The sequence below is a fragment of the Odontomachus brunneus genome, unplaced genomic scaffold (genome assembly GCF_010583005.1).
Source record: "Odontomachus brunneus isolate Ranch 3 - 2012 unplaced genomic scaffold, Obru_v1 Obru_scaffold_012, whole genome shotgun sequence".
Classification (NCBI taxonomy): domain Eukaryota; kingdom Metazoa; phylum Arthropoda; class Insecta; order Hymenoptera; family Formicidae; genus Odontomachus; species Odontomachus brunneus.
Window position 1 is genome coordinate 150,074 of NW_022639462.1, and position 24,447 is coordinate 174,520.

General features: G+C 43.8%; 1 protein-coding gene across 1 annotated transcript in view; it reads left to right on the plus strand.

Annotated features, from left to right (window-relative positions):
- LOC116840806 (dipeptidase 1-like) overlaps positions 1 to 24,447 on the plus strand; it is a 125,301-nt gene that overhangs the window by 38,897 nt on the left and 61,957 nt on the right. Inside the window, exons 4-6 of the mRNA XM_032808015.1 lie at positions 6,074 to 6,206; positions 18,064 to 18,214; positions 24,024 to 24,093. Coding sequence (XP_032663906.1) covers positions 6,074 to 6,206; positions 18,064 to 18,214; positions 24,024 to 24,093 — 354 coding nt within the window. The remainder of the gene's footprint in view (positions 1 to 6,073; positions 6,207 to 18,063; positions 18,215 to 24,023; positions 24,094 to 24,447) is intronic.

The following is a 24,447-nucleotide window of genomic DNA, read 5'->3' on the forward strand; positions in this document are numbered from 1 at the left end:
GGAGAATCTTGAAAATGTTGAAATTCTTGGGAAGTCTCGAGATATTAGCGCTTGTTAAAAGTTGGGAAAGCGGTAAGAATACGCGGTATTATATATTTTACATTAAAATTGTTTTCTGTATAATTTCACCGTCATAATGGACTTCGCAACATTTATAGTAAACAGCGTCTTACTCGTTACGCGCGTAACGGAATAATATCATTTTCGCTGTGTTGTATTAAAGTTTCCAACTGTGCAAAGTATTATTCAGATTTAATATGACCTGGATATTCTGCTAAAATTCACACACACTTGATAGATAATCGACTCGAGCTTGACGGTGATCGTATACGAGAGTTTGCAAAATGGAATAATCGCGCGAGCGGTATGTGTCACGGCACCCCTGAGATTTACGCGGCCGAGGCGGTGTTAAAGTAACGCGACGAAGAAGGATCTTTGAGATCGATTTTCACGTTCGCGGCTCTCCGCGAAATGGTCTCCTCGAGTTAAGTTAGAACGGCCGTCTTAATAGCGGCTCGCTTCGTGTACAGCCACAAAATTGCTCGGCATTGCAAAACGCAGCTCGGCGCCACCGGCCGAGAAGAGAGGAGAGAGAGCCGCTCTTACAACCACAGCTCGCCTTTAAGTAGAATCGCAGACGCGACACGTTCTACGCGGACAGAGAGAGAGAGAGAGAGAGAGAGAGAGAGAGAGAGAGAGAGAGAGAGAGAGGAAGAGAGAGAAGAGTATTTTTACGAACGTCTGACCTAAAACTCACCGTGACTACTGCTCGTTCTTGCGCGAGGCTGTGCGCGGAAGGGAAAAGAACTTCGCGCACTCCCGCTCACACATGCACATACACAGAGTGTACGCGCGGACATATCCACACGTACATACACGCGTACCGAGACAGGCTTCTGTGAACCTGTCTGACCTAAAATGCCGCAGTAACGGCTTCCCCGCAGTACTTCCCGAGGAAACGGCGATTGTGCGCTAATACAGAGACGTCAGTATATTTCGCTTAATATCCTTGCATTTTCACCGATGCCAGATTACGGCACGGCTCTGTTCATAATCAACATTTCTCCCGTCGTGACGTTTGAAATTGAGAGATCCGGGAGTCGAGATTATCGATAACGCGAATGCGATTTCAAACCAACGCGGGACAGGACCTGTCGACATTTCGCCGCTACATTTTCATCCGCATCACGAAAAAGAAAGATTACCAAGATAGCTATCAGGAGCGAGTATGATTTTGTTTGTCGATAGTGTTTCGATAAACTGAGTGAGCGAGATATATTCGACGAGAGATGTCGCGCCACGCCTAGCACAGAGTCAATATTTTGGTTCTATGTTAATCCTGCAAATTTTTTACTGTTGAACCTGAAGAAACAATGGAGAACCGCGCGATTAAAAAACGTTGGAGAATTTCTGATGGGACATGCGATCAAGTAGCATTTATAAACGTGTAAATCAGTATTATTGGGAATGCAAATATATAAGACATATATATATATATATATATATATATATATATATATATATATATATATATATATAAGGCATTCTTAGACATATATAAAATCAACAATTGCGATTTACATAAGATTATAAGCATTCATAGCTGTGAATTATGTACATGCAAAATCGTATTCAGTCATTACTTGGTTGTTTACAGACTGTTTATAGTATAAATTGATAATCAGAAATTCATGAAACGACTATTTGCCAAATAATGATGGACCATGAATATTGACCTACATTCTTCTAAAGTAAGTCAATAAAAATGACTCTGATTGAATCAGTAAAAAACAATTTCACTAATAAAAAACAATTTCACACGAATTATTCATTGATTTTCAGTGAAAATACTCCCACTTCACTGCTCAGTCTTATTTCTCACTGATTTTCACTAATGGAAGTAAGATTTGAGTAGAAAATCTATAGTTAACAAAAATCTCTAATATATTATATTAGATATATAATTAGTTATATTTTAATAAAATTCTTGTATATCAAATCCCAGTTTCTGCGTTTATGACGATAGAATTAATGGCTTTCATGCGCATATAACAACACTGTCTATGTTCGTAAAGTGCACCAACTATAAAAGAATAACCGTTATTAACTGTTCCTTTCAGCGAGATTTTCCTTATAATTTCGAGATTGCACTTATAATTGAACCACCGATTATAACTATAACATTTCAGTGAAGAATACACACTGATTGCACTGAGAGCATTTCTACTCGGGGAGTATCTTCTTATTACCAGAGTAAATTATAATGCATAATTGACCATACCTGGAAATATATCCGATGTATCGCTGCCTGCCACGTGCTCCTCGCTAGTCCAGGTACTCCAACGTAGCATTAACACTGACACTCGCGTGGATACGAATTCGATCGAAGAAACGAATGCCAGTTGACGCGACGTCGATGAGAGTCCGATTAAATGTCTCAAAAGTCTGCGAAATATTTTATTTAACGGAAATTGTAAACGGTGTGGCGATACACGTATTGCGCGTCGCGACGTGTGTCTCGTTGACCGGCTCGAGACACAATGACTCGGTCGCGGGAAAGAGCGCGACGTACGAGAGAATCAAAACAATCAGCAGAAAGGGAAAAGTCACCTGTCACTAACCGTCGTTGTTCACGTATGAATTGCGCGCACATACGACAACAAACAACGTCTTCTAAACACGAATATTCCAAACGACCGTTCAAAACAGTTATACGTGCGATATTTACCAAAGATGCCCCGAGTAGAAATTGAAAATCTGTAGTAACTCTTGCAAGTGTTGATCTTCTTTTTTGCGTCTTTAATAATGCTCGCTCCTTACAACTATTTCTCACACATTTTGAATTTTCAAATTTTATCAAAAGCTTATCAAGCCCTATCAAAAGACTATTAAATCCTATCGAATCCTATCCTAAAAGTCTCACCGTCAATAAAAAATAGTAAGAAACAAATTATAAAAAGAGAAAACTTGTGATTGGTTTCTGTGATTTGTTTCCCATTAGCCCCATTGTACATGCACCTATATTAATTATTTCATATTTGTTTATCCCAAAGCTCTATTTGCACTTGAGTACGTTACATAATTAATAGATTGCTTATTGAAATGAAGGCTAAAGATTAAGTGCAAATAAAATATTCAGATGTTATCGACAAACACACACAATTATAAATAACATTAAAATCTATGTATGTAAAATAGAATGTCTGTCTGTATGTTCCTTATTAATTCCTAAACCCCTTTAATCGATCTGAATCAAATTTTGCACAATTAATCTCTAGGATCCTACAAAAAATATAGACTACCGTGATATCTGAATAACCGCTTGATTTCATCCCCTTGCGAATAATTTAAGTTTAGATGTTCTAGATACAAAACATCCGGGCAATATCGGGTAGTTTAAGCCAGCAGTACGTAATATGTCACATCTCAAAAGATTCTCCTTTCGTCCCTCACGTTGGACGGAATTTGCAGGGTTAATGTGGAGCCAAAACTTGATGACTCAGGGCTGCAAACGCGCTCGTCAAATGAATACGACACGACGACGTCGCGACCGCGAGTTTCTTTTCGACGGTACCTCCGCGCGCGCGCGCGCGCGCGACTAGTTATCCAAGTAGTTATACAAGAGTAATTACAAGTTAAAGGTTTCCGCCGACGTTTCGCCGCGTCTCTCGCGACTTTAAGCCGCGAGGGTAGGCGGGCCGCCCGGCGCGCCGGTGCCGTTGAATTATTTGCGTGTCGCAATTAGCCGTCGCGCCGCGAAAGCCGCTGAACCACTCGAGATACAGACGTTCCGAAGCTAATTACGGTTCGGGGGCCGACGCGGGTGATTAAAGTCGTCGCTATTAACGACGCGCTCGCACCTCCCGCCAAGCGCGACTCCCGTCGAGCGAGCACCATCGCCGAAGAGTGGCGTCCCAGGGAGACAAGAAAAACCGGATATACCATCGCACGGCCCCTTCGTACGTTGATTTACGGCCGCCGCGACGGCAGCCTCACGCTTCGGGCATAAATTCTCCGTCCGCATTGTTAAATAAAACTTTTCGCGCGCGCCACGCCACGCCACCGCCGTCGCCGGTCGGGCCGTGCGCGCACTTGTGCATAATGCGGAAAATTCGTAGCTAAAGTAAGACACCGTCCCGCCGTTCCGACGGGGGCGCGAAAGCTTAATGTTTCTCATTTCCTAGTTCCGACGGTGCCATCGTCCGACGGGATCAGCCACTTCTCTCTCTTCCTCCCCCTCTCTCTCTCTCTCTCTCCTCTCTCTCTCCCCCTCTCTCTCCCCCTCCCTCTCTCTCTCTCTCTCTCTCTCCTCTCTTTCTCCCCCCTCTCTCTCTCTCTCTCTCTCTCTCTCTTCGCTAGGAATTTATTAACTCACCTTAATCACGTTTTCTCGTTTCCTTCGGAAGAGAGACAGCGGGGAAAAAGAAAGACGGGGAAGGGAGGCGTCGTGAGAGCGAGGCGAAAACACGACGGAAGGGAGGATCGCCGCTGTGAACAACCGGGGGACGCGCGCAAGACCCGAGTTACATCAAACGGACATCATAACGAGCGCAAGAGAGCTAATTGCATCGCGCGGGACGCCCTTGCGTGACCGCTAAAAAGGCAGAGAGAGAGAAGAGGGGTGGGAGGGGGAAATCGCGCGGTTCTCTCACATCGCGTGCATCTTTTTCCGAAGACGCTGGTAGTTATTTTGTAACGCAGGTACATGCCGTGCAACATGTCGTGACGTAACCTTAAGTGAGAGGGCATTCGGCCAAATTATTCCGCGGAAGAGCGGTCGGGGTGGTATTCTCGCTTTGAATGCATCGCGACGGGGGACTCTTAGAGTCTCCGTTATTTACGATCGGCAGTGCGATAGCCGGTTATTTAAAATGCAAATCGCCCCGTGTTTGTAGACTATCGTAATATGCATTTAATTATTCCTAGCGTTATCAGATGCCGGATTAAAGCCGGAGTATTATGTGTGTCAGAAATTTCCCGTAATTAGAATACGAATGCGATTAAACGTTATCGCGTTTTAAACGCGAGTAACCTCGCCCGCGCGCCAATATTGAATGGGTAATCCCTCGCGATAAATCGTGCCGTTTTTTTTATATCGATTTTGGCTTCACGACGCGTTGGTAATGCGTCTCTCGTGTAATTAACATAATGATGAATCTGATAGAGTTCATTGATAATGAATTTCTGTGATGTTGTAATAACAAAATGGCGGTCGATTTCATTTACATTAGTTTGTTGTGCGCAGCTTAAGACAAATATGTCGAGATATATATCCCATTTTCAACGGGCCAGCCGTATATCTAGAAAATTGAGTCCGACAGACGTTTCAGATGAAATTTATAAGATTTCTTTTTTTAGGAGGGAAGACGGTGATTTTAAATATTTAACTATGATCATTTACTAAAGTCATTTTGAGATCAACCTTATTCTTTTTAATAAAAAGTGATACTTTTTGTAGCAGATTCAATCGTTCAATTCTGTGTAAAAAATCCCCAAGATGTGCACGACCTAAGTTCAACAGTTTAAGAGTTATCTAGCAATAAAAATGCAACTTCGTTAATTTCCATCAACAATGATGCGCGCATAAATTTATATATATGTTTGAAATATTCGGCTGGCCTGTGTCTAAAATGGGACACTTTATATAGTAATAATATTTTTACATCAATTATTATATATATTCAATAATATATATCAATTATTATATATATATATATATATATATATATATATATATATATATATTATATATTCGATAGAATAAAAAATCGAAAAATAAAATACTTTTAAAATCAGTATTTCACTAAATAATGAAATTACTTTGGAAGTCAATATATTTCATCCAATTCTACCGTAAAATAAAGACCGGAAGAAATATTTGGATTTTTCCCTATTTAGAATCATTTAATTGAAATATTACACATCTAATCCATAATTATCCAGGAAAATTAAACTGGATTCCAATTAGATCCTAAGAAATTTTCTATGCTATTGTCAGCTAAGCAAAACGTATGCAAAATTAACAAATGTGCTGGGACTCACCGTAATACTCGCTTCTCTCTCTGTGTTGCAGTTCTGGTCCGCGTACGTACCCTGCTCGTCGCAGCATCTCGACTCAGTGCAGCTGGCCCTGGAACAAATAGACCTTATTCGTCGATTGGTCAACAAGCATCCCGAGAACATGGTCCTCGTCACTACAGCGGAAGGTACGCGCTCTTGGCCGCGCTTTCGCGAGAATGTACGAAATATTAGCCGAGACACTAAAATCGCGCGGCTCCACGGTGAACTTTCGTCTTCTCGCAAGAATGAAAATTCGTGCCGATACATTTGGCGCACGGCCAGTCGCGGTAAATCGTGAAACTTCGGCACAATACTTCAAATACTTTCGATCGTACACCCACACGTATATCGACGTCTCTCCGCGCGCGCTTTTCCTCTCTCTCTCTCTCTCTCTCTTTCTTTCTATCTTCCTCTCCCTCTCCGGGAAAAAGTACCGCGTGGTCCGCGGCGAAACTTTCGAAGGCCATCAATTTGAAACGTCCGCTATTTTTCATTCGACCAGCGGGAATTTATTCACCTCGGATTACAATGAATATTCCACTTAACCCTTTAATGCCAGCCATATTACTTGATAATCCCAGTTTCACCCGAAGATTAATGCGTTACTCGGCACTGGATCAATCTTGCATAATTGCACGCTATATCAATCCGTCCCCCTCTGCAGACCCGGCGATATTTTAAAGCCAACGCGCGGAGACAAAGTCCGCGGGCGACGGTAGGCTCGGCTCGCCCGTCCGAGCAAACAGATTTCCAGATCCCTTCTATGAAAATTTTTCCCCGGTTGTTATCCCAGTCCGCCAACCTCCTCCGCGTAATCTCCGCGTCTCGCATTTTTCGCGTGTTGATGGATGTTCGCGAGAATAAAAGCATAGCTGAAACGTCGGTCTTCCAACCCACCCTCGCGAGCACGAAATGTGTCGTCCGCAGCACGTGCTCGTTACTGCTGCTGCTCCAGTGTCTAAAAGCGACGGATCGCTAGACAGTATTCAAGAACTGAGTAAAATGGGTCGGTTTTGACCTCAAAAGTATAACGTTATTTGTACATGTAATCTTATGTTCTTTTGCTCACTGAGCATTTTTATCCGTCCCCAAACCCGTGAAAAAGCGCTCAAAGTTTGCTTTAAAAGAGTTACAATACTCGTCACTTTTAATAATAATTCGATTAGTCTCAATTATTTAATCATTATTTGTATTATAGTTTAGTTTTACCCCGAGTCGAAATTTTGATGCTACTTTGACGCTCTTAAGGTTTGCACCTAATTAGACGGTTTTTAGCCTAGGTAAAACCTACTTTGACGATATTGATACTCATTAACTTCTCTTTTGAACCTTTAACTCCCTTGTCAAAATTTTGACACTACTTTGACGTTCTTAAAAATAGTTCAAACCTACTTAGATAACCTACAACCTAGATGAAACCTATTTTATCGATATTGACACTCATTTCCGAGTCGAAATTTTGACCCTAAGTTGAACTTTGAATTCTACACCGCAGCAGGAGCAAGATAGCAAAGTAGGTTTAATTCTAATGATATAATTTATGCCTACTTTGACCCTGATGATGTTTGAAATATATGCAACAAATAAAACAAAATATATATTTTGTATACTATTTAACGTTTCTGTTTCGTTATTTATTAAATTTTTTTTAATATTTCTATAAAATACATATATTCTATGTAGGAGCTAAAGCTTCAATACTTTGCTTCCTAAGATCCTACTATTATACAACCTTCTTTGACACCAAAGAAAGCGAAAGCGGAAATTTCAAACATCATCAGGGTCAAAGTAGGACTAAATTATATCAGTAAAATTAAATCTATTTTGCTATATTAGCTCCTACTGCAGTGTAGAATTCAAAGTTCAACATAGAGTCAAAATTTCGACTCGAGATAACTTTTTCGTCACTAAAAACTAAAAAAATACTTGAGAAATGCTAAATTTCCTTATAAGAAGTTTTTAATAGAGCCTCTAGAATGGAGAGTCCACTTTCAACTATTTTGACATCTTTTAAACTGCACATTGTATGTAGATGCGCATCTAATGGAACTTAAGATTCTTTCAATGAGAAAATTGACTATTTTTTCTTTAATTTTTATACCATATTAACTCCACTGTGTTAATTATTCAGCATTTCATTTTCAAGTGTTTCCTTGATTTTCGGTTTTCTTGAATTCAAAGAAAAGTTATACAACTAAACTATGTAATACAGATAATTAGATAACTAGAACAAAATCGTTACTAACCCGAACGGCTGTGAAAAGTTATTTATTTCGATTCCTTTAAAGCAAATTCCCACCACTTTCTCATAGATTTAGATAGAAAAAATGCTACTTAGCCAAAAAGCGTAAGGTTACATCGTATAACTTACGTTATACAATTTAAGCCGAAATCGGTCCGTTTCACCTATCGTCCTTTTCACTGTCGAATCACACATTATCTGTTTCTCGCATGAGTCCTTCACGTACTCGGAGTTTCTTGGCGCGACGTCAAGACGACCAGGACGACGAGGATCGTCGCTCTCCGTTCGCCTGTCTGTTCGTCCGTTCGTTCGTTCGTCGCCTCGTCTCTCGCGTCGCTTCCTTCTGTCAACTTCGCGCCGCGAACTTCCTTTCAAAAATTTAGACTGCACTTTAGAAGCGCGACGACAGGTCTCGGGAAACGAGCAATCGCTCCTTCAACGTAAGAAGCGTTCCCAGTTTTCGACCCCATCAAATCCATTCCGGCGGGACTATCCGGCGTGAATAGTCGAGTCCCCCAGGTGCGAGATCCCACAAAAGGATTAGACGAAAAAGAAGAAAGCGGCGAGAGAGTAATAAGATCGATCCTGCGGAAGCACTTCCTCGGTATCGGAAATATCCTCTATTTTCAGCAACAAGATTCTTACGTGGGAGAAAGATGGTACTTCTTCTTCTTATTCTTCTACACAAACACGCATCGAGCCTGGCGAAAGACAGTCTCTACGCGCGGAATAAATCTATTAATCTGCTGACACAGATCTGAGAGTTACGATGGTTCGGCGATCATCGGCGCGCGGAAAAGCACGACGCAACGCTATCGCATCAATAACATTTTGATTGTGTATTTCTCGCGGACTATATTCGCAACATGGATCCATACACGCCAAATTGCTCCATATTCATCACGTCAACAACAATGGATCAAGTTGCTACGGATTTGTTACTTTTCCTTTCTTGTTTTTCTATCTGGTCTTCCTTTTTTGTTTTTATTAATTCACTCGAGCAGTGATATTGACACTTTCAGAGAGAAAGTGAGACAGAGAAAGAGAGAGAAGCCAAAAAAATGTTGCTTTGCTTAAAATCCATCGGGTGATCACAAAGTTATTAAATTTATTTTCCAAACGATGACGGAAACTCAATGAAAAGTCGTTCTCCTCAATTTGACAATACAGCAAATTAAACGTCGAGGAGGAAACCGCCCCGTGAAGATATTTCAACTATACTTTTGCAACTGCATCGTAATTCTGACGTTTGGATGTAACAAGCATTACCTAAGGGCTGTAAGCGCGGAACTTGAGCGGGTTTCCCTCCGAGCGTGGAAAAATCAGTGGATCGAGAAAAGGGCAGGAAAAGGCAACGGCACAGTGTACCGTGATGAACCTGCGACGTCGCGAAAACGAGAAAAAGAACGACAGTCGCAGTAAATAGCGTCGCTTTATCGACTAACTTCCATTTGACGCATGCACTCCCGATCAAAGATGTATTTACCGTTGCGGTGAGAAGTTTGTCGAGATTAATATTATGGCAGACGTAACTGTTGACTCTTCCGCCGCGAACGCGCGTTACGTAGGCAGAAAGTGCAGCGCGCAAGCGCGCCAATGGAGCAAGTATTCCGGCTGCGTGTAATGCGTCGTCTACAATGTGGCAGTAGGAGTAATAGTAACAAAGGCCATCACACACAAAATTCCGTAAGAACTTAAAACGTAAGCGTAAAGAAATCGACCAATCCCAATCGAGCACTCGGCTCTTCGTAACCCCTCCATTATTACGAAGAGCCGAATACTCGATTGGGATTGGTCGATTTCTTTACGCTTACGTTTTAAGTTCTTACGGAATTTTGTGTGTGACGGCCTTGAATGAGCAGTAAGTAAATGGACCAATCACAATCGATTATTCTTGAATCGTGAGAATGGAATTGGTCAATTTGCTTACTGCTTATTTCTTACTTATTTCTTATTATCTTACTTATTATTATTATCTTACTGCTTATTTCTACTACTCCTACTGCCATTGTAGACGACGCATAAGATTAGCAATATCACGACTAAACCTCCGTCGCATTTTTAAACTGTCGATGGGGCAGTCACTTGAGGAAATCAACAGCGCGAGCACAAGATTCGGGTGGATTTGGTGACTATTTTATGAAATACGAGTCGGGCAGCGTTCAATGGTGCAGAAAATATTTCGCAAATTCCTGAATAGCGCGACAAAACGTACCGAACTCTGTTTCGATGAGAGAAGATGAGGAGAGGAAGTGTATGTACAGAATCTCCAATTCGCGCATGAAGCTGTCCTCCGCTGTCTGCGCTTGCCGTCGCGGTTTTACGCGTCTATTTCCCTCTATTATTTTTAATGCATCGTATTTTGCGAGAGCGCGCACGCGTCACGAATTCCTAGAAAACACTCCTGTATTTGCCGAGCAAATATTTGTCGTTGGATTTCGCCGTCCCGCTCTGTCACGGTGCGCCGCTGTCTAAGCGTAACGCAAATCCGATGGGAAGATGATGGAACACGAAGAAGATGCGCCGGGTGGTAAATTCCAACCGGAATGGAAAAATGTCGGTCCGGTGCCACCTCCCCCCCTCCCCTCCGGCGGTTCGATAACTCCGGACGTCGACGACTGCAGAGCAGCAGCAGCAACAGCCGTTCGTTCGCTCGCATGCATATGTAAATGAACATAAAATACGCATACGTACGTTCATACATACGGACAGCTGATTGTACCAAGCCGACAGCCTGTTTCCCCCGAATTTCCCCCGCGGTCGCGACTTTTTCGCCGCTGATTAAAAGGCCAAGGTATTTTCAGACAACGCGCGGACGCCCGTCGCGCTGTTTTTCGCCGCGCGGATGTTTTGGAATATCGAGCGTATATCATCGGGGAATCGCACGCCCGAGGAGCAGAATGTCGCATACCGTTGTTCCTCCGACACTTGTAATCAAGTCCTCGAGAACGAGGACTTGTCTGTGGTTCCTCTTTCTTCCTTCCTCTCTCTTTCACTCTCCTTCAAACGACCGTTCACAGGTCGGCGCGTTTCCCCCGGTGCGCAAAAGGAGAGAGGATCGCACGTGCAGCGCGCTTTTACGAACGCGCGGCGCATTCTTCACTCGTGCCTCTTGTCGCGCAGCTTCGACTGTCGCTATTTCGCATTCACGGTGCATTGCGTAAGTGTTGAGATAAAAGGACGAAGGATCGCGCGTCGCCGCAAAGCAAGCCGCACGCCCGTCTTTTCGGGGACATGCAAATTTCATGGGCATCAGTAGCGCGTTATCTCCGCCGACTGAAGGAAGGGGTCGCTCGCGCTCGCACGCGAAAGAGAATTCGCGCGGAAGTACAAAATATAGCACTTTGGGGAAGCAATCTGCCAGATGGAAGAAAGGGCGCCGCCAGAACACGGAAGATGAGAAATTCCGCGAGGAATGGAAGAATGTTCTGAAACCATGGAGTCCCGCCGCTCGCCGTGCTCGTAGCTCCTCCGATAACATCGAAGCGCTCGGGTCTCTCAGTGTGTGCGCCCGTGTATGTGTGTGTGCGTGTGTATGTACGGAGCACGTACGACCACGCACACGAAGACGCATACATGCAGGACACACATGCAGCAGTGCTCGCGCAGCCTCCGCGCTCTAGATACACGCATACGTGCCGAGCAAGGACTCGCGCGAACCGATACACTCGCAGGATCAAATGTATCAGCGTTACGTGCGGCTGGGTGCAAAAGTATAAATCGCGGAGCGCACTAAATCAGAACCCATCGGCAGCACGCGTTTTATTCGCGTCGCTCCTTTTTCGACCGTTCGTCCATTAGAAGCCGTAATACAACGTAATCGTCGGCCACGTCAGCGGGGAAGAATTAAAGCCGCCGCGTCACGGCAAATGACACCACCTACGACGTATTTTTGATTTACCGCGGTCGCCGCGGGGCCAACGTGCACTCGAAGAAAATGCATCGTCGAGCTTTCCGCCGGGACGAGGAATCGGTTGGAAAGTCGAGGGACTCGTGCGACCGAGTGATTCGAATCGACATGTTCGAAATCGGAAGTTTACGATATATGTGTGTGTGTGTGTGTGTGTGTGTGTGTGTGTGTGTCTGTGTGTGAGACTTCATCGGGGAAGGAGGTCCCGTAGTGTATTGCCGTCCCGTAAAACGAGATTGTATATTTAAAAATTATGCAAATTCCGGAACCAACCGCCCGGTACCGTATTTGCGAACTTCTGTTCCCGCAAACTTTCGGTGGAATACAGCAGGGAGCCATAATTTATTAGCGACAACGTTACACGAGTTCAGCGCCGTGGAAAGTGTTCCCATTTAAAAGATATGCGTTTACGTTTCCACAAAAGTTTCGCATAACGAGTTACACGAGATCCTCGCATTACGTTAACGTCGTGACTGCGCGCGTGCACCCGTGCGGATTTGTTGGAAAAAAACGATCGAGAACGAGAAAACGTTCCAGAAAGAGAACGTTTGAGGAAAACGAAAAACGCGAAAGGGCATACTCATAAAACTCGATTAGAGATCCCAAAATTCGATCAATGTGCGAAAAAAGACTGTACATCCACGGGTTATGATCCTATCTGCGTGAGCTCCTCAATTATCGATCGCTTATGCAGACGCGCGCGCGCGTGTGTGTATATATGTGGGGGTGTACGATGAACGTATTAAAAATACACACCGGTATATTGTAACGATACGGCACACAGGTCGTATTATGTATTCCGGTTACCGCTTTCGCGATATTATCTCCGACGATATTTTTAGAGGCGCGGTAACCTGTCGTTGGCGTATCAGGTGTATTACTTCCGCTTGACTACCGTGAATTCTTTGTAATTGGATGATAAATTACGCCTCTTTCTCCGCTTCTCTCCCTCCCTCATTCCCTCTCTCTCTTTGTTTGTTACTTCTATTATCTACATCACTATCGACATCTCGTTATCATCATTACTTTTTACTCTTATTATAGGAGAGACCGGGACTAGATTTTAGAATTTCAAAGTTACAACTTCTCAGACAACTAATCGTTGTGATTGACTGTGTAAACATAGAAGCAACCTTCTATGTATTAACGCCCGCCTCGACCCTAATCGTATATTTTGTTTTCTAATAATCAAAATATAAACATATGCAGCAACGTGGCCATCTTGCTCTGGTATCGGATTCAGTTGCCCAGCATCGCAGAGTAAAGAAGGTCATATATAAAATATATATTCTGATTAATATACTCTGTATTAGTATATTCTGTATTAGTACACTCATATAAAATGTATACTATGATTAATTCCATAGTCTCTGCGAGAGATTTCCACAACTCTCCTGCCGGATGGCCTTTAATTATGGGCCAGTATTATCTCGACCGCCCATATGCTCGGTTTCAATAATTTTATAAATAAAAATTACATTTATTATCAGAAACAGTATATCAGACATTTGCAAGAAACTTTATTCCAACACATCGCTTAATTTTATTTAGTCATGGAGAATATCAATAGAAAATTTTAAGAGGCTCGAAAATTTACTTTGCTATTACTAAATCAGTTTCTTCTATTTCTTAACTGTTATATTACTCTGATAATCTGTAATATAATATAATAATCTGTAATATTACTCTAACTTTAATGAAATTCAGGAACAAGTATTTATGTTCTAAAGAGACCATTTCGCGTTTTTGTACAAACTATTAAGATAAATACTAAAACAAACTCTTAAGATAAATACTAAAAAAGCACATGAGCAATATACCCCTAGGATTACATAGCTCCGGTCTTCTTTGTGTAAATCTCATAGCTGCATCAACTGTTATTTATCTTCGGTTAATTGTATGTACCTCTGTTGGGAGGACTTTTGTCCCGGGGCGCTTAATAAGAGAAGCTTCTCCCTCTCCCCTTATCTCTATCTCTCCCTCTTTTCTTTTCCGATCGAGCTCACCGATGCGGTGCCGCAGATGTCGAGGGATGCTCAGAGACGGTCGATGAGAATTCGCCCGGGAAAAATGCGTTTTCGCCCGATTAAGCACGCATAAGTAGTGATGCGGGTGTAAATATGCGCAACATTGCACGACATTGCGAGACACTTCATCCGGCATACGGTAGCCCGAACGAGGTATTCGAATCCAATCCGCAGACCGCGAAATTGGATTTACCAACACCGTCGACCAGATCCGACACCGTCGGATTCGATTAAGCGATTAAACATCGCGAATCGAATTCGCGGAACGCTGACAAAATGCCTGATTGCCCGCTGATTAAGAGGCTCCGCCGCCGGCCGGCGTTTTCTTCGATCGACTCGCTCGCAGGCCAGACCGGGTCGGCGCAGTTAATTAACTTTTATTTACACTTTGTAATTAACGGCCGTCGCGCGGTCCGACATCCTCGATAACGATAGGCAATTTGAAGGGTTTAATTAATCCAAAGATCGGAGACATCGGATAAGCTCGCTTAATTATAATCCGCACGAGCGCGGGCGCGTGCGTCGCGTCGCACGGCACGGTGGCGTAATTGAATTTTGCACTCGCATTGTTTACACGCGTGGCACGCGCGAAATAAAAGGGATGCAGGCGGGAAAGTATCGGAAATCGTGCTCAAGTGTTATATTCCGCGCGGCATTTTCACTCCGGCGATCCCGGAGCGTGTCCGCGGCGTTTCGCCTGCGAAGCTCGCTGGTTTTCCACGTCGTGCAAAGAGCGAGAATTCGCCAACTTTCGGGCCCACTTAGCATCGGAGTTACTTATCGCTGGCGCCGCCGAAACTTCGCGACACCGCCGTTACTAGTCGCTTGTTCATGCGCGTCACTCGCGCTGCGATACGTGCGCGGCCTTGCGAAAGCGAGATTATTCGGCCGTGGAAAACTAACGGGCGATATACGCGAGTTTGACCGAGAGCTCGTCTTCGCGCCCCACGCGAGACTTGGCGGCTTCTCGTTAAAGCCGGTTTTCAGATAGATAGATAAATAAATTTGTGCACTCGGGAAAAATCACGCAAAGCGTAATTATGTTACATTGAGAGAAACCTGTTTGATATTTGTAACCGTATGATCACATAGAAAAAAAATTACTATAAATTATAATCAAGACGATCATTTTTCTATGAAATTTTACTTCAAGGTTCAAGGTTACTTCAAGATTACTGATAATAATCTTATATGCATGCCATTATTAACATTCTCGTGTTAGTAACCAAAAATATATATATTTGGAATGAAAAATAAATATAATATTAGTCAGATCAACCACTTTTTTTCCTATTCAAAACCTAATGAAGAGAAACAAGAGAAATTCGTACAGAATGAGAAAAGGATAGAAAAATAAAGGGAGTTATTACAAATTCTGATACAAATATGCGTTCCGTAATATGCATATACGCACATTTTCTACAGTATATGTAACATCAACTATAGATAAATGCATATGCATATTACGAAATGCAACCAATGTCGACTAATGTCGCTGCTGCTGAAACTGAATATATTAGCTGTTTGAACTGCGATGCTACAGCAGAAAATGTTCGCCCTATTAGATGAAAAAGTTTCTACTGTATAATTTTGATTTTCCCTTTTAAATTACGCTTTACACTCATCAAAAACGCAAAACTGACGCAAAACTGACGCTTTGGGTTACAAATCCAAACCAAGATTTTCCGTTAGTTTGCAATCCAATTCAATGTCCGCTTTAACGCAAACAAATGTCTTTAATCGATGTCTTTCGTACTTACATGATAACGTTATTTGATCCTGACTTCACAGAAGGACGATTTCACACCCATCGGAAGCGCGATAATTTTCCCTTTCCAATGATCTTTGTTTCAAGTTGCTACGACGTCGACGAGTGGAGTTATTAATGATTTTATCGATCCGCGTTCTAGATCGTTCGGCGTTATCGCTGCGGCGAGCTGTGGATGAGTCACTTCGCGACGCGTGAATGGAATGCAGGAATGTTATTGCTACCGGCCGGTCACTCTGAGTTATACGCGACAGCATAACCACTCGGCTACCCCCACTCCGCGCCTCAGATAAGCTTAATGTTCCGCCCATTTGCTCGCTGCGGCCACGCGGTCGTTCACCTCACTTTAAAGGGGCGATATATTAGACGCTACATATGCTTTGAAACGCCGTATGGACCGATCATGGCTTTTCTTTAAGTGCTTCAAAACGTTTGTGACGTCTAAAGCTAGCCACACACACTTTCCGTAACAGTAACCGTAAAGGCCAATCACACTAACGATTGGCGATAGATGATTGACGATTGAAGATTGAAACTTGGACCAATTGGAACAAAGCAAACCAAGGCTGAAGCTTGTTGATTCGTTAAAATCTAATCTTTAATTGTCAATCGTCAATCGCCAATCGCTAGTGTGATTTGGCCTTAAGACGTAACGTAAGAATTGACCAATCATGTTGAGAATCGTCGAATCGTAAGGTCGCCATTTTTGTGAATACTCGATCGTAATTGGTCAATTCTTACGTTACGTCTTACGGTTACTGTTACGAAAAGTGTGTGTGGCTAGCTTAACAGATCGCACCAGTCATAACATGAAACATAGTGCGCCGACGCGAGAGTATTAGCATTTTCGACTGGCTCTGGGTAATTAACCCACTCTGGGTTATTCAGCTTACGTTTGGTCGAACAAGTACTTATAAGCTTTATGATTGGCTAGTAGAGACTTATGACGTCAATAATCGCTCTCGGAGCGATTAACCCAGAGCCAGTCGAACACGCTATAAGTATCAACGTCATACGAACGCGAATTTCGAGCCTGAACCGAGTATCGACACCACGACTTTAAACTACTATAACTCAAGGATGGGTCGACGTAGCGACATGAAATAATTTCCCTGGCACACGTTTGCCACACGCGACGTCTCGTCTATTGTAACAATGACGAGATTAATATTGTTACTGTGGATCAATATATAAGAATAAATATTGTGGTTATTTACAATAATAGTAGAGGACTGTTCACTTTCATGAGCTCTACTCACACGCGAGCGTTGGTACACATTCTGTATATATTTCCTATGTGATAATGAAAGAAATATGTAACAAAGATTTGAAGAGACAAAACTTGTTGTTTTACATACCTATTAATTATTCAGGTTCTTTGGATTTGGATGCTCGTTTAGGTGTACAAGTAGAACTTATTAAATTGAATAAAAATATTTTGTATTATTTTGCATAGACTCTGCTACAATAGTTAATGAAAAAGACTGGTCAATCAATAAGTGCGTTACGCGGTGGGACGAGCTCTGTTAATTATTAATAATTAAAAATTATTAAAAATTATTTTCTCACAGAGAATGCCCGAGATTCACGATACCCGAGAATGCATAAAATATTTAGAGATAACTGACACTTTTATAGCTATTCAAATAAATGTGCGCTTTTAATCTCAATTAATAAATACTCAGTTAATAAATTTATATTTCACAGCAAATACATTTTAGCTGTAATAGCCAACTCTTAGCAATGACAATAGCGATAGCCCTTTAATCAAGCTCGAATCAGAGATTCCATCGAAATTTGGCCATCGAGATTTGGCTGATATCAGCTTATTCCTTTACGCGTAGCTCTTTGATTTATACACGTCTAAGATATCCACTTATCCGACTTATCGGACGCACGTGGCCCACGTGTGCGATTCGGATCCGTTATAACTGCCTGTATAATGACGACGGAGCTCGGTCCGAGCGAAATCCGGATTCGCACTATAAAGGTCACGTGAAATACGACAGGCAGGCGGGCCGGCGTACGCGAAGTAAGTTGTAATGTATGGTTCCAGGTATCGAGAGGGCGCACAAGGAGGGTAGATTAGCGAGCCTGATAGGGGTCGAGGGTGGCCATGCCGTGGGGACAAGTCTGGCGGTGCTGAGGATGCTGTACGAGCTGGGCGCCAGGTATCTCACCCTCACGCACACGTGCAACACGCCTTGGTGAGTGTGCCGACAGAAATAAGAACGTCAGTGAAGCGCGTTTCTCAGCGGCCAGACCGATAAGAGAGAAAGAGAGAAGGGACAGGGAAGAGAGATAGATAGAGAGAGAGAGAGAGAGAGAGAGAGAGAGAGAGGCAGAAAGAAAGTTGGCAAACAAAACGCGTTACGAGCCGTTTGCGCAATGTAACACAACTTGTACGCGGGAGAAAGAGCTCGCGCTGCAATTTCGTTAAACGCCGTTGCCGCTACGTGTGTTAGCGTAGATAGGTAGGTGCACCGTACACCTCGAACACACGAGCTTAATGCTCTAATCGCGTTGAGTTCTGCAAAGTGCATACGCCGCGCGCACAACGCGCACGCCGCAATAAATCTATTCCGCATATCAGCGCGTTAAAAGCGCTGAACGCGATCTGATTATGGATGAAAAATTGCAGGCTGCCGCTCGATGACTTTTCAGTGTCCAGATATCGCTTTGTCGCGATTCGGGGCATATTTTATTATTATTATTATTCGATTATTATGCGTGCGTGTCACATGCGGGTATTTGCGCGCGCGCTTTGGTTGATAGTGCAGTATACGATGATGGAGCTTTCTGTGCGCCACGTTGCTTTGTAAAACGTTAACGTCACCGTCCGCGATACATCCGGCCGGGAGAAAGTCGTCGATCGCGATAATGCAGCCCCCCGGTCAACGCTGCGCGCACGCGTGGTCATCGTCCCGACCAAAAACTGAAATAAAAACGGATCAGCCGATGCGCGTTGACGCGTGAACGGCGATTACGCGTAGAATTTTATGAGCCGGCCCCGCGAAAAATGTACCGCAAGAACCGCTCTGCACTACAGGCTGCGCCGGCCGGAACTTTTCATTCGCGTAGCCCGCGGCGAAATGGCGGAATAGCGGCCAGCGCTGGTCATTCGGTGCCGTCCGGTTTCGTTCATTTCCCAGGCATTAAAAGCTATCGCCTCGGCCAGAACGGTGAAGCGTTTCGCGTAAACGGATTAAAGTCCCCGTAATAGTTCGCGCGAGCACGCTGATCGTAAGATGGGGTAGCGTTTGCGCGGCCGGGTAATTCGCGAAATGCGTGGCCCACCCCCTTCGGACGATAGTCGCGCCGGTTACCAGCCGGAGAGTCGAACCGAAAGGAATGGCGATCGCGCCGCGCCCGCGTGTCCTGGCATCGGAGTTACACACGGGGAATTATTCCCAGCCCTGCGGATTAACTCTTTGCGCTCCAAATATTCTACGTGTATCGCGGGAGCGCGTCGCTTACGTAACCGTGACGACGCGCTCCCGTTGCGCTCCAGCGCCCGAGCTTATACGTCGCGCGTCGATAATCCGGATCATTTTAATACATGATAAAAAGCGACGACACAACCGGCCGGTTTCATCGCGGGTGTTGACCCCGACGGCGTTACTCTCTTCGCGAAAAATCGCGCAAAACGTCGCGTTTTAATTGAGACTGTGCTGCCCGTGTCTCAACACCGACGAAAAGATTTCGGGGAAATTCGAGATTAATTTGTGTATTGCATCTACATGAGTGATTACGAACGATTCGACATTAATTCAGAGCCTGAATCTCAATGGTTGTCCCACTTTGAAGTGTAAGCCCGGTAAACACGTAGTGACGTCTCGAACGTCAATAATATGTCATTTGACGACAACCTGCTGCTATTTTAAATCGCGCTATATATGGAAACATATATGGAAATATATATGACGTTATCTTTAGAGAAGAAGAGATAATTAAAAAATAATGATAAATCTCTCATATTTCTTGTACGAGTGTACTTTAAGAATTCAAAGTTTCATTGTGGTTCAGACTCATAACAGAGTTTAAAACTCAGAAATAATATAAAAAAGTAACTAAACTATAGAGCTGTGTTGTTTAAATAAAGATAGTGACTTTATTTTATATTTTCATATATATTTATATTATATTTTACATTTTCATATTTTTATATTTTATATTTTCATTTATATGATTATATAAAAATTTAAAAGAAAATAGAAATTTACTGTTAAAGAAAGATTGTATCGCGTATATATGTGCTATGCATTTTATACGGAAAAATTTATAGAAACATTAGCATATATATTTCGAATTTGCATTTATTTTTTACAAGGACTACACGGGCAATACACCCTTGCTTTCTGCAAAGAGGTATTCTTTATCGACAATTTTACTGTTTATCATACTGCTTTTTTAAGCTTCTATATATATACAAATGAAATGGATTTTTTTTATGTATGCCTATATGTAAAAAAAACAATTTTATAGCGCATAGAGGAAAACTATTTTCGGCATTTTCAGGGTAAACCCGTCTCTTTCTCTCCCTTTCTTTCTCTCTCTCGCTCCCACTAAAGTGAGCGCGTTCAATTTTACCGTGTTGCAATCATCCGCGTTTTCACGGGAGTAACCTAGTAATCCATGGCGGGGCTTCTTTTTTTTCCGAAAAACTTCGAGAGCTGTTTTGTTTCTCGTAACCGGGAGGAGTATCGAGCGAGCGGTGCGCGCCAGATTACGGCGAGGTTGCAGGTCGTCGGCTCCAGCTGGTGCCGCGCGAAGCAGACGCACGGTAGAAATATTACTTCGGTACATCGGACGAATTCGCGAGTAGACGACGATCGTTTACGAGACGCGGACGCTCGCGAGAAGGTCGCAATAAGAAACTTTCCGGACGTACTCCGACGGGCATCGTACGCGCCGTTCTTTCCCACCAGCGAGACGCTGATTTATCTATCCCCAGGCTTCCGCTTCCGTTTTTATGGTATCGCTCTCTGTTTTACGACGTCGCCCAGTCAAGACTCGTCGCTCCATTGCAGATCGATCGTTGCTCATGACGAAGACGTATTTACATTTTTTCACCCTCCGCCGCCCCACCGATCTACCTCGTAAATCTCCCGAGCGAAGATGTTTATTGAAATCAGCGCGGAATCCTAGGCAATTAATGCACTGAGAGAAATGTCTGATGATACTAACCAGAATTCTATTTAGGTTTACCAAACAGTATGGTAGATAATCGTGTAACAAGATATGTCAATGATACCAAACTATCTGGTGAGTGCATTGTCTAAGTAGCATTATAGTAATGCTTAAATACGTTTACCAAACCGTCTGGTACAATTCATTTGATGAATATTATGAATACAGTTGTGGAGGTAGCATTAGACTTCTTACCTAACCTAAAATCTAACCATATTATATATAATTTTTATATACTTACTATATATAATCTTCATTTACTTCTAAATTCGTCGACATATTTTAAGAAATTTCATTCTTCCAAATATTTGACGATTTCAGCGTTTACTCTTTTATAGCAGCGATGTCTTTACAAATTAATATAGATGAAAAAGGAAACGTCGCAGCGAGTAACAATTAACTATCGCGTCAATAGTATCACACGTCTAGAGAAAATTACCAAACTGTCTAGATGTCTACAACTAAATGTCTCGGTATTGACTACCAAATGTGTCGAGGCATCGTAATCAGAATATTGAATATGTGAACCACATGTCGCATATAAATTCACCATATTACTTTCATAAGACGAGTATAGTGTCGTTCACCAAGCCATTTCTCTCAGTGTAACCCCAATAATAATGCCGAAATTCTCTGTCGTGATAACAACGCGCGGTCTGAAACTCCACTTCGAGATTCAATTCCCAGGCCCCGATTTAGTTCGATCGAACGAACTCTCGTCACCTCAGCGTGAAATAGTCGAGAGGTTGGAATCAGCCGAAACGCCGCTGCGATCGCGAAGACACTGGCCGATAGTAAAAAGAGTGTTCCAAGCCATTCGGTCGAATAACAACCCCGCGCCGGCATAATATCGCGCGACGTATATAATGAGAAACACGCGAGACGGCGATCAGCCGTTTTATTTACGAGTGTATTTAACCCGGCCTAAGAGAGGATAGTGGCTCAGGAGTAAATACGCGCCCAGAGAAAGCCGCGTAGCTGTAAAAAAAAGAGAGAGAGTGAGAGAGAGAAAGAAAAGCGTTATAGGGACACGGAGCCGCGTTACGGCGGCTGTTGCGATTTATTCCCGCGCGCGGCGCGACCGACATATTTCACGCATCGCCTGGCTTGCTTATCCGCGGCAATTAAATCGTCGCGTGTAACGTGATAAATCCCGCCGCGCGGATTAATGCACACCGTATAACAATATTATACGCGTTCGCTGGGACGCTCAGCGTTTCGCGGAACAGATAGGGCGATTACGACGCGTCGCGGCCGAACAAAAATGCCGGCGCGGCGCGGCTCTAAGCGGCGATCATAAATTCGCGAGGTCTCGCAAACCCCCGCGCGATCAAGTTCGATCCATCGTGGAAAACGCCCGATGCATCGCGAGTGCCTCGCGCACGCAAACAGCACGTTTGGTCGCGCGGACGTAAGCCGCGTGAGAGAAAGAGAGAGAGACGGAGAGATCGGTGATTTAATGGCGCGTGTCAGTGGTCCGTTTAAATCCGCCAAATGCGGCTGAAACTTTGTCGATCCTCGTAGTCGAGGATACAGCAGCCGCGGTGACGGCTCGACGTTATCGATTATCGCTACCATTACCGCCGGCCTCCGTCGCCGCCGCATCATTGCTCTATTCAACGGCTCAGAGGACGCGGCACTAATGCACACGATTGTCAGCGTGGCATTACCTCGAGAGTCCTCCAGCCAGCGCCTAAAGCTCGTCGTATGTCTCGCATAATCCCATCCGCGTGAGATATTTAACCTCTCGTCTCACCTCGCCGCGCACCTTGCGCCCCCGTGTCGCTATCGCGATTAGACGCGTCTCTCGTGCGGCTGAGTGAGAATCGGGACGCGCGCTATTACGCGATACGCGCGCGTGTGTTACGCCGAAAAGACGTCGGATGTAGCTTCGGAGAAAATGGCTTTTCCCCGGGAGGGAAACTCTTTTTAGCGGGAGGCCTATTCCCTCTCCCTCCCCCCCTCCTCCCTGACTGCCGCGCCAGCGTTGACACACAGAAATTGGTTGCTCGCTTCCGCTCTTCGCACGCACGAAAGCCGTCGCGCGGAATGTCGTTTACTTGTCGCGCAACAGGATCCAATTAACGATACATCGCGTCGCGGAAAACGCACTATCGATCCGGTCAATTTGCAATGGCCGCGGGGAAATGCGATTACCCCCGGGGAAATGGAGCGCGGAGAAAGTTGCGGGTTAACAGAATAATTTCTTCAATTGTTTATCGCGCCCACGCACAGATTTGCAAGGCCCTCTGAGGAGCGTTACACGCGCAGTTGACCTCGATTCTTACATCTAATAAAAGCGTAAGGTGATTACTCTCGTATGAAGCTCTAAACTGAACGATCGGCTTTAAAAAGGAACATTTATTTAGAAAAATCGAGTTGACTGCAGCGCGTAACGCTTTTGTTCTGCGGTCCGCAATCACGTCGGCAGACGCGCGCTCTGCGCGCGGCCACCTCGTCCGCTTTTTCTCTTTGTAATGTCGTTTCCTTTTAAGTGAAACTACGTCAGAAAAAGCTCGAGAATAAGGCGCGTTGGCATCGAGATACTTGGAATTTATTTCGCGCGCCACCGTGACTAACGAACGGCACCGTGCGGATTGAACGAGGACGCGCACCAAAATATTCCCGAGATCATGCGGAATGGAAACGAGTCAGTTTGCGATATGATTGCGACCTATCTATTGTGGCGCAAGCTACCGCCCTGTGAATAATACTATTGCCGTTATCGTTAGCATTACGGGCATGGAAACCTGTGATTAGAGGGGATTCTATCGCAATAACGCTCACGATTGTCGCCACTGAGTTACTGACCTGTTGGTTCGTTAGGGCAGACTGCAGCACGGCGGATGAACCCGGTCAAGTGCCTCAAATCGGTGGTCTCTCGAATTTCGGCAAGGTGAGTACGAACTTTTTGGACGATTATACGCGTTATACCTTCTTTTTTACTTCTGAAAGTAAAAGGGAACAAATAATGTTAGAAAATAATGTAAGAAATAATGGTAGTAATAAGCATATTTTTCTTGCTCTCTCTCTCTCTCTCTCTCTCTCTCTCTCTCTCTCTCTCTCACAATGATACTCGTGCATGGAAAAAGAAATTTCTGTTCGTGTAACTGAATGGGAAGCAGACGAAAAATTCGCCGACGAGAAATAGTATCTCTTTTACTGTGATTGAAAACATTCGTCTGAACATTCAGCCAAAACTCGGTTAAGATAACTGGAAGCTGAGTAGAAACACTTTACAGGAATCTTT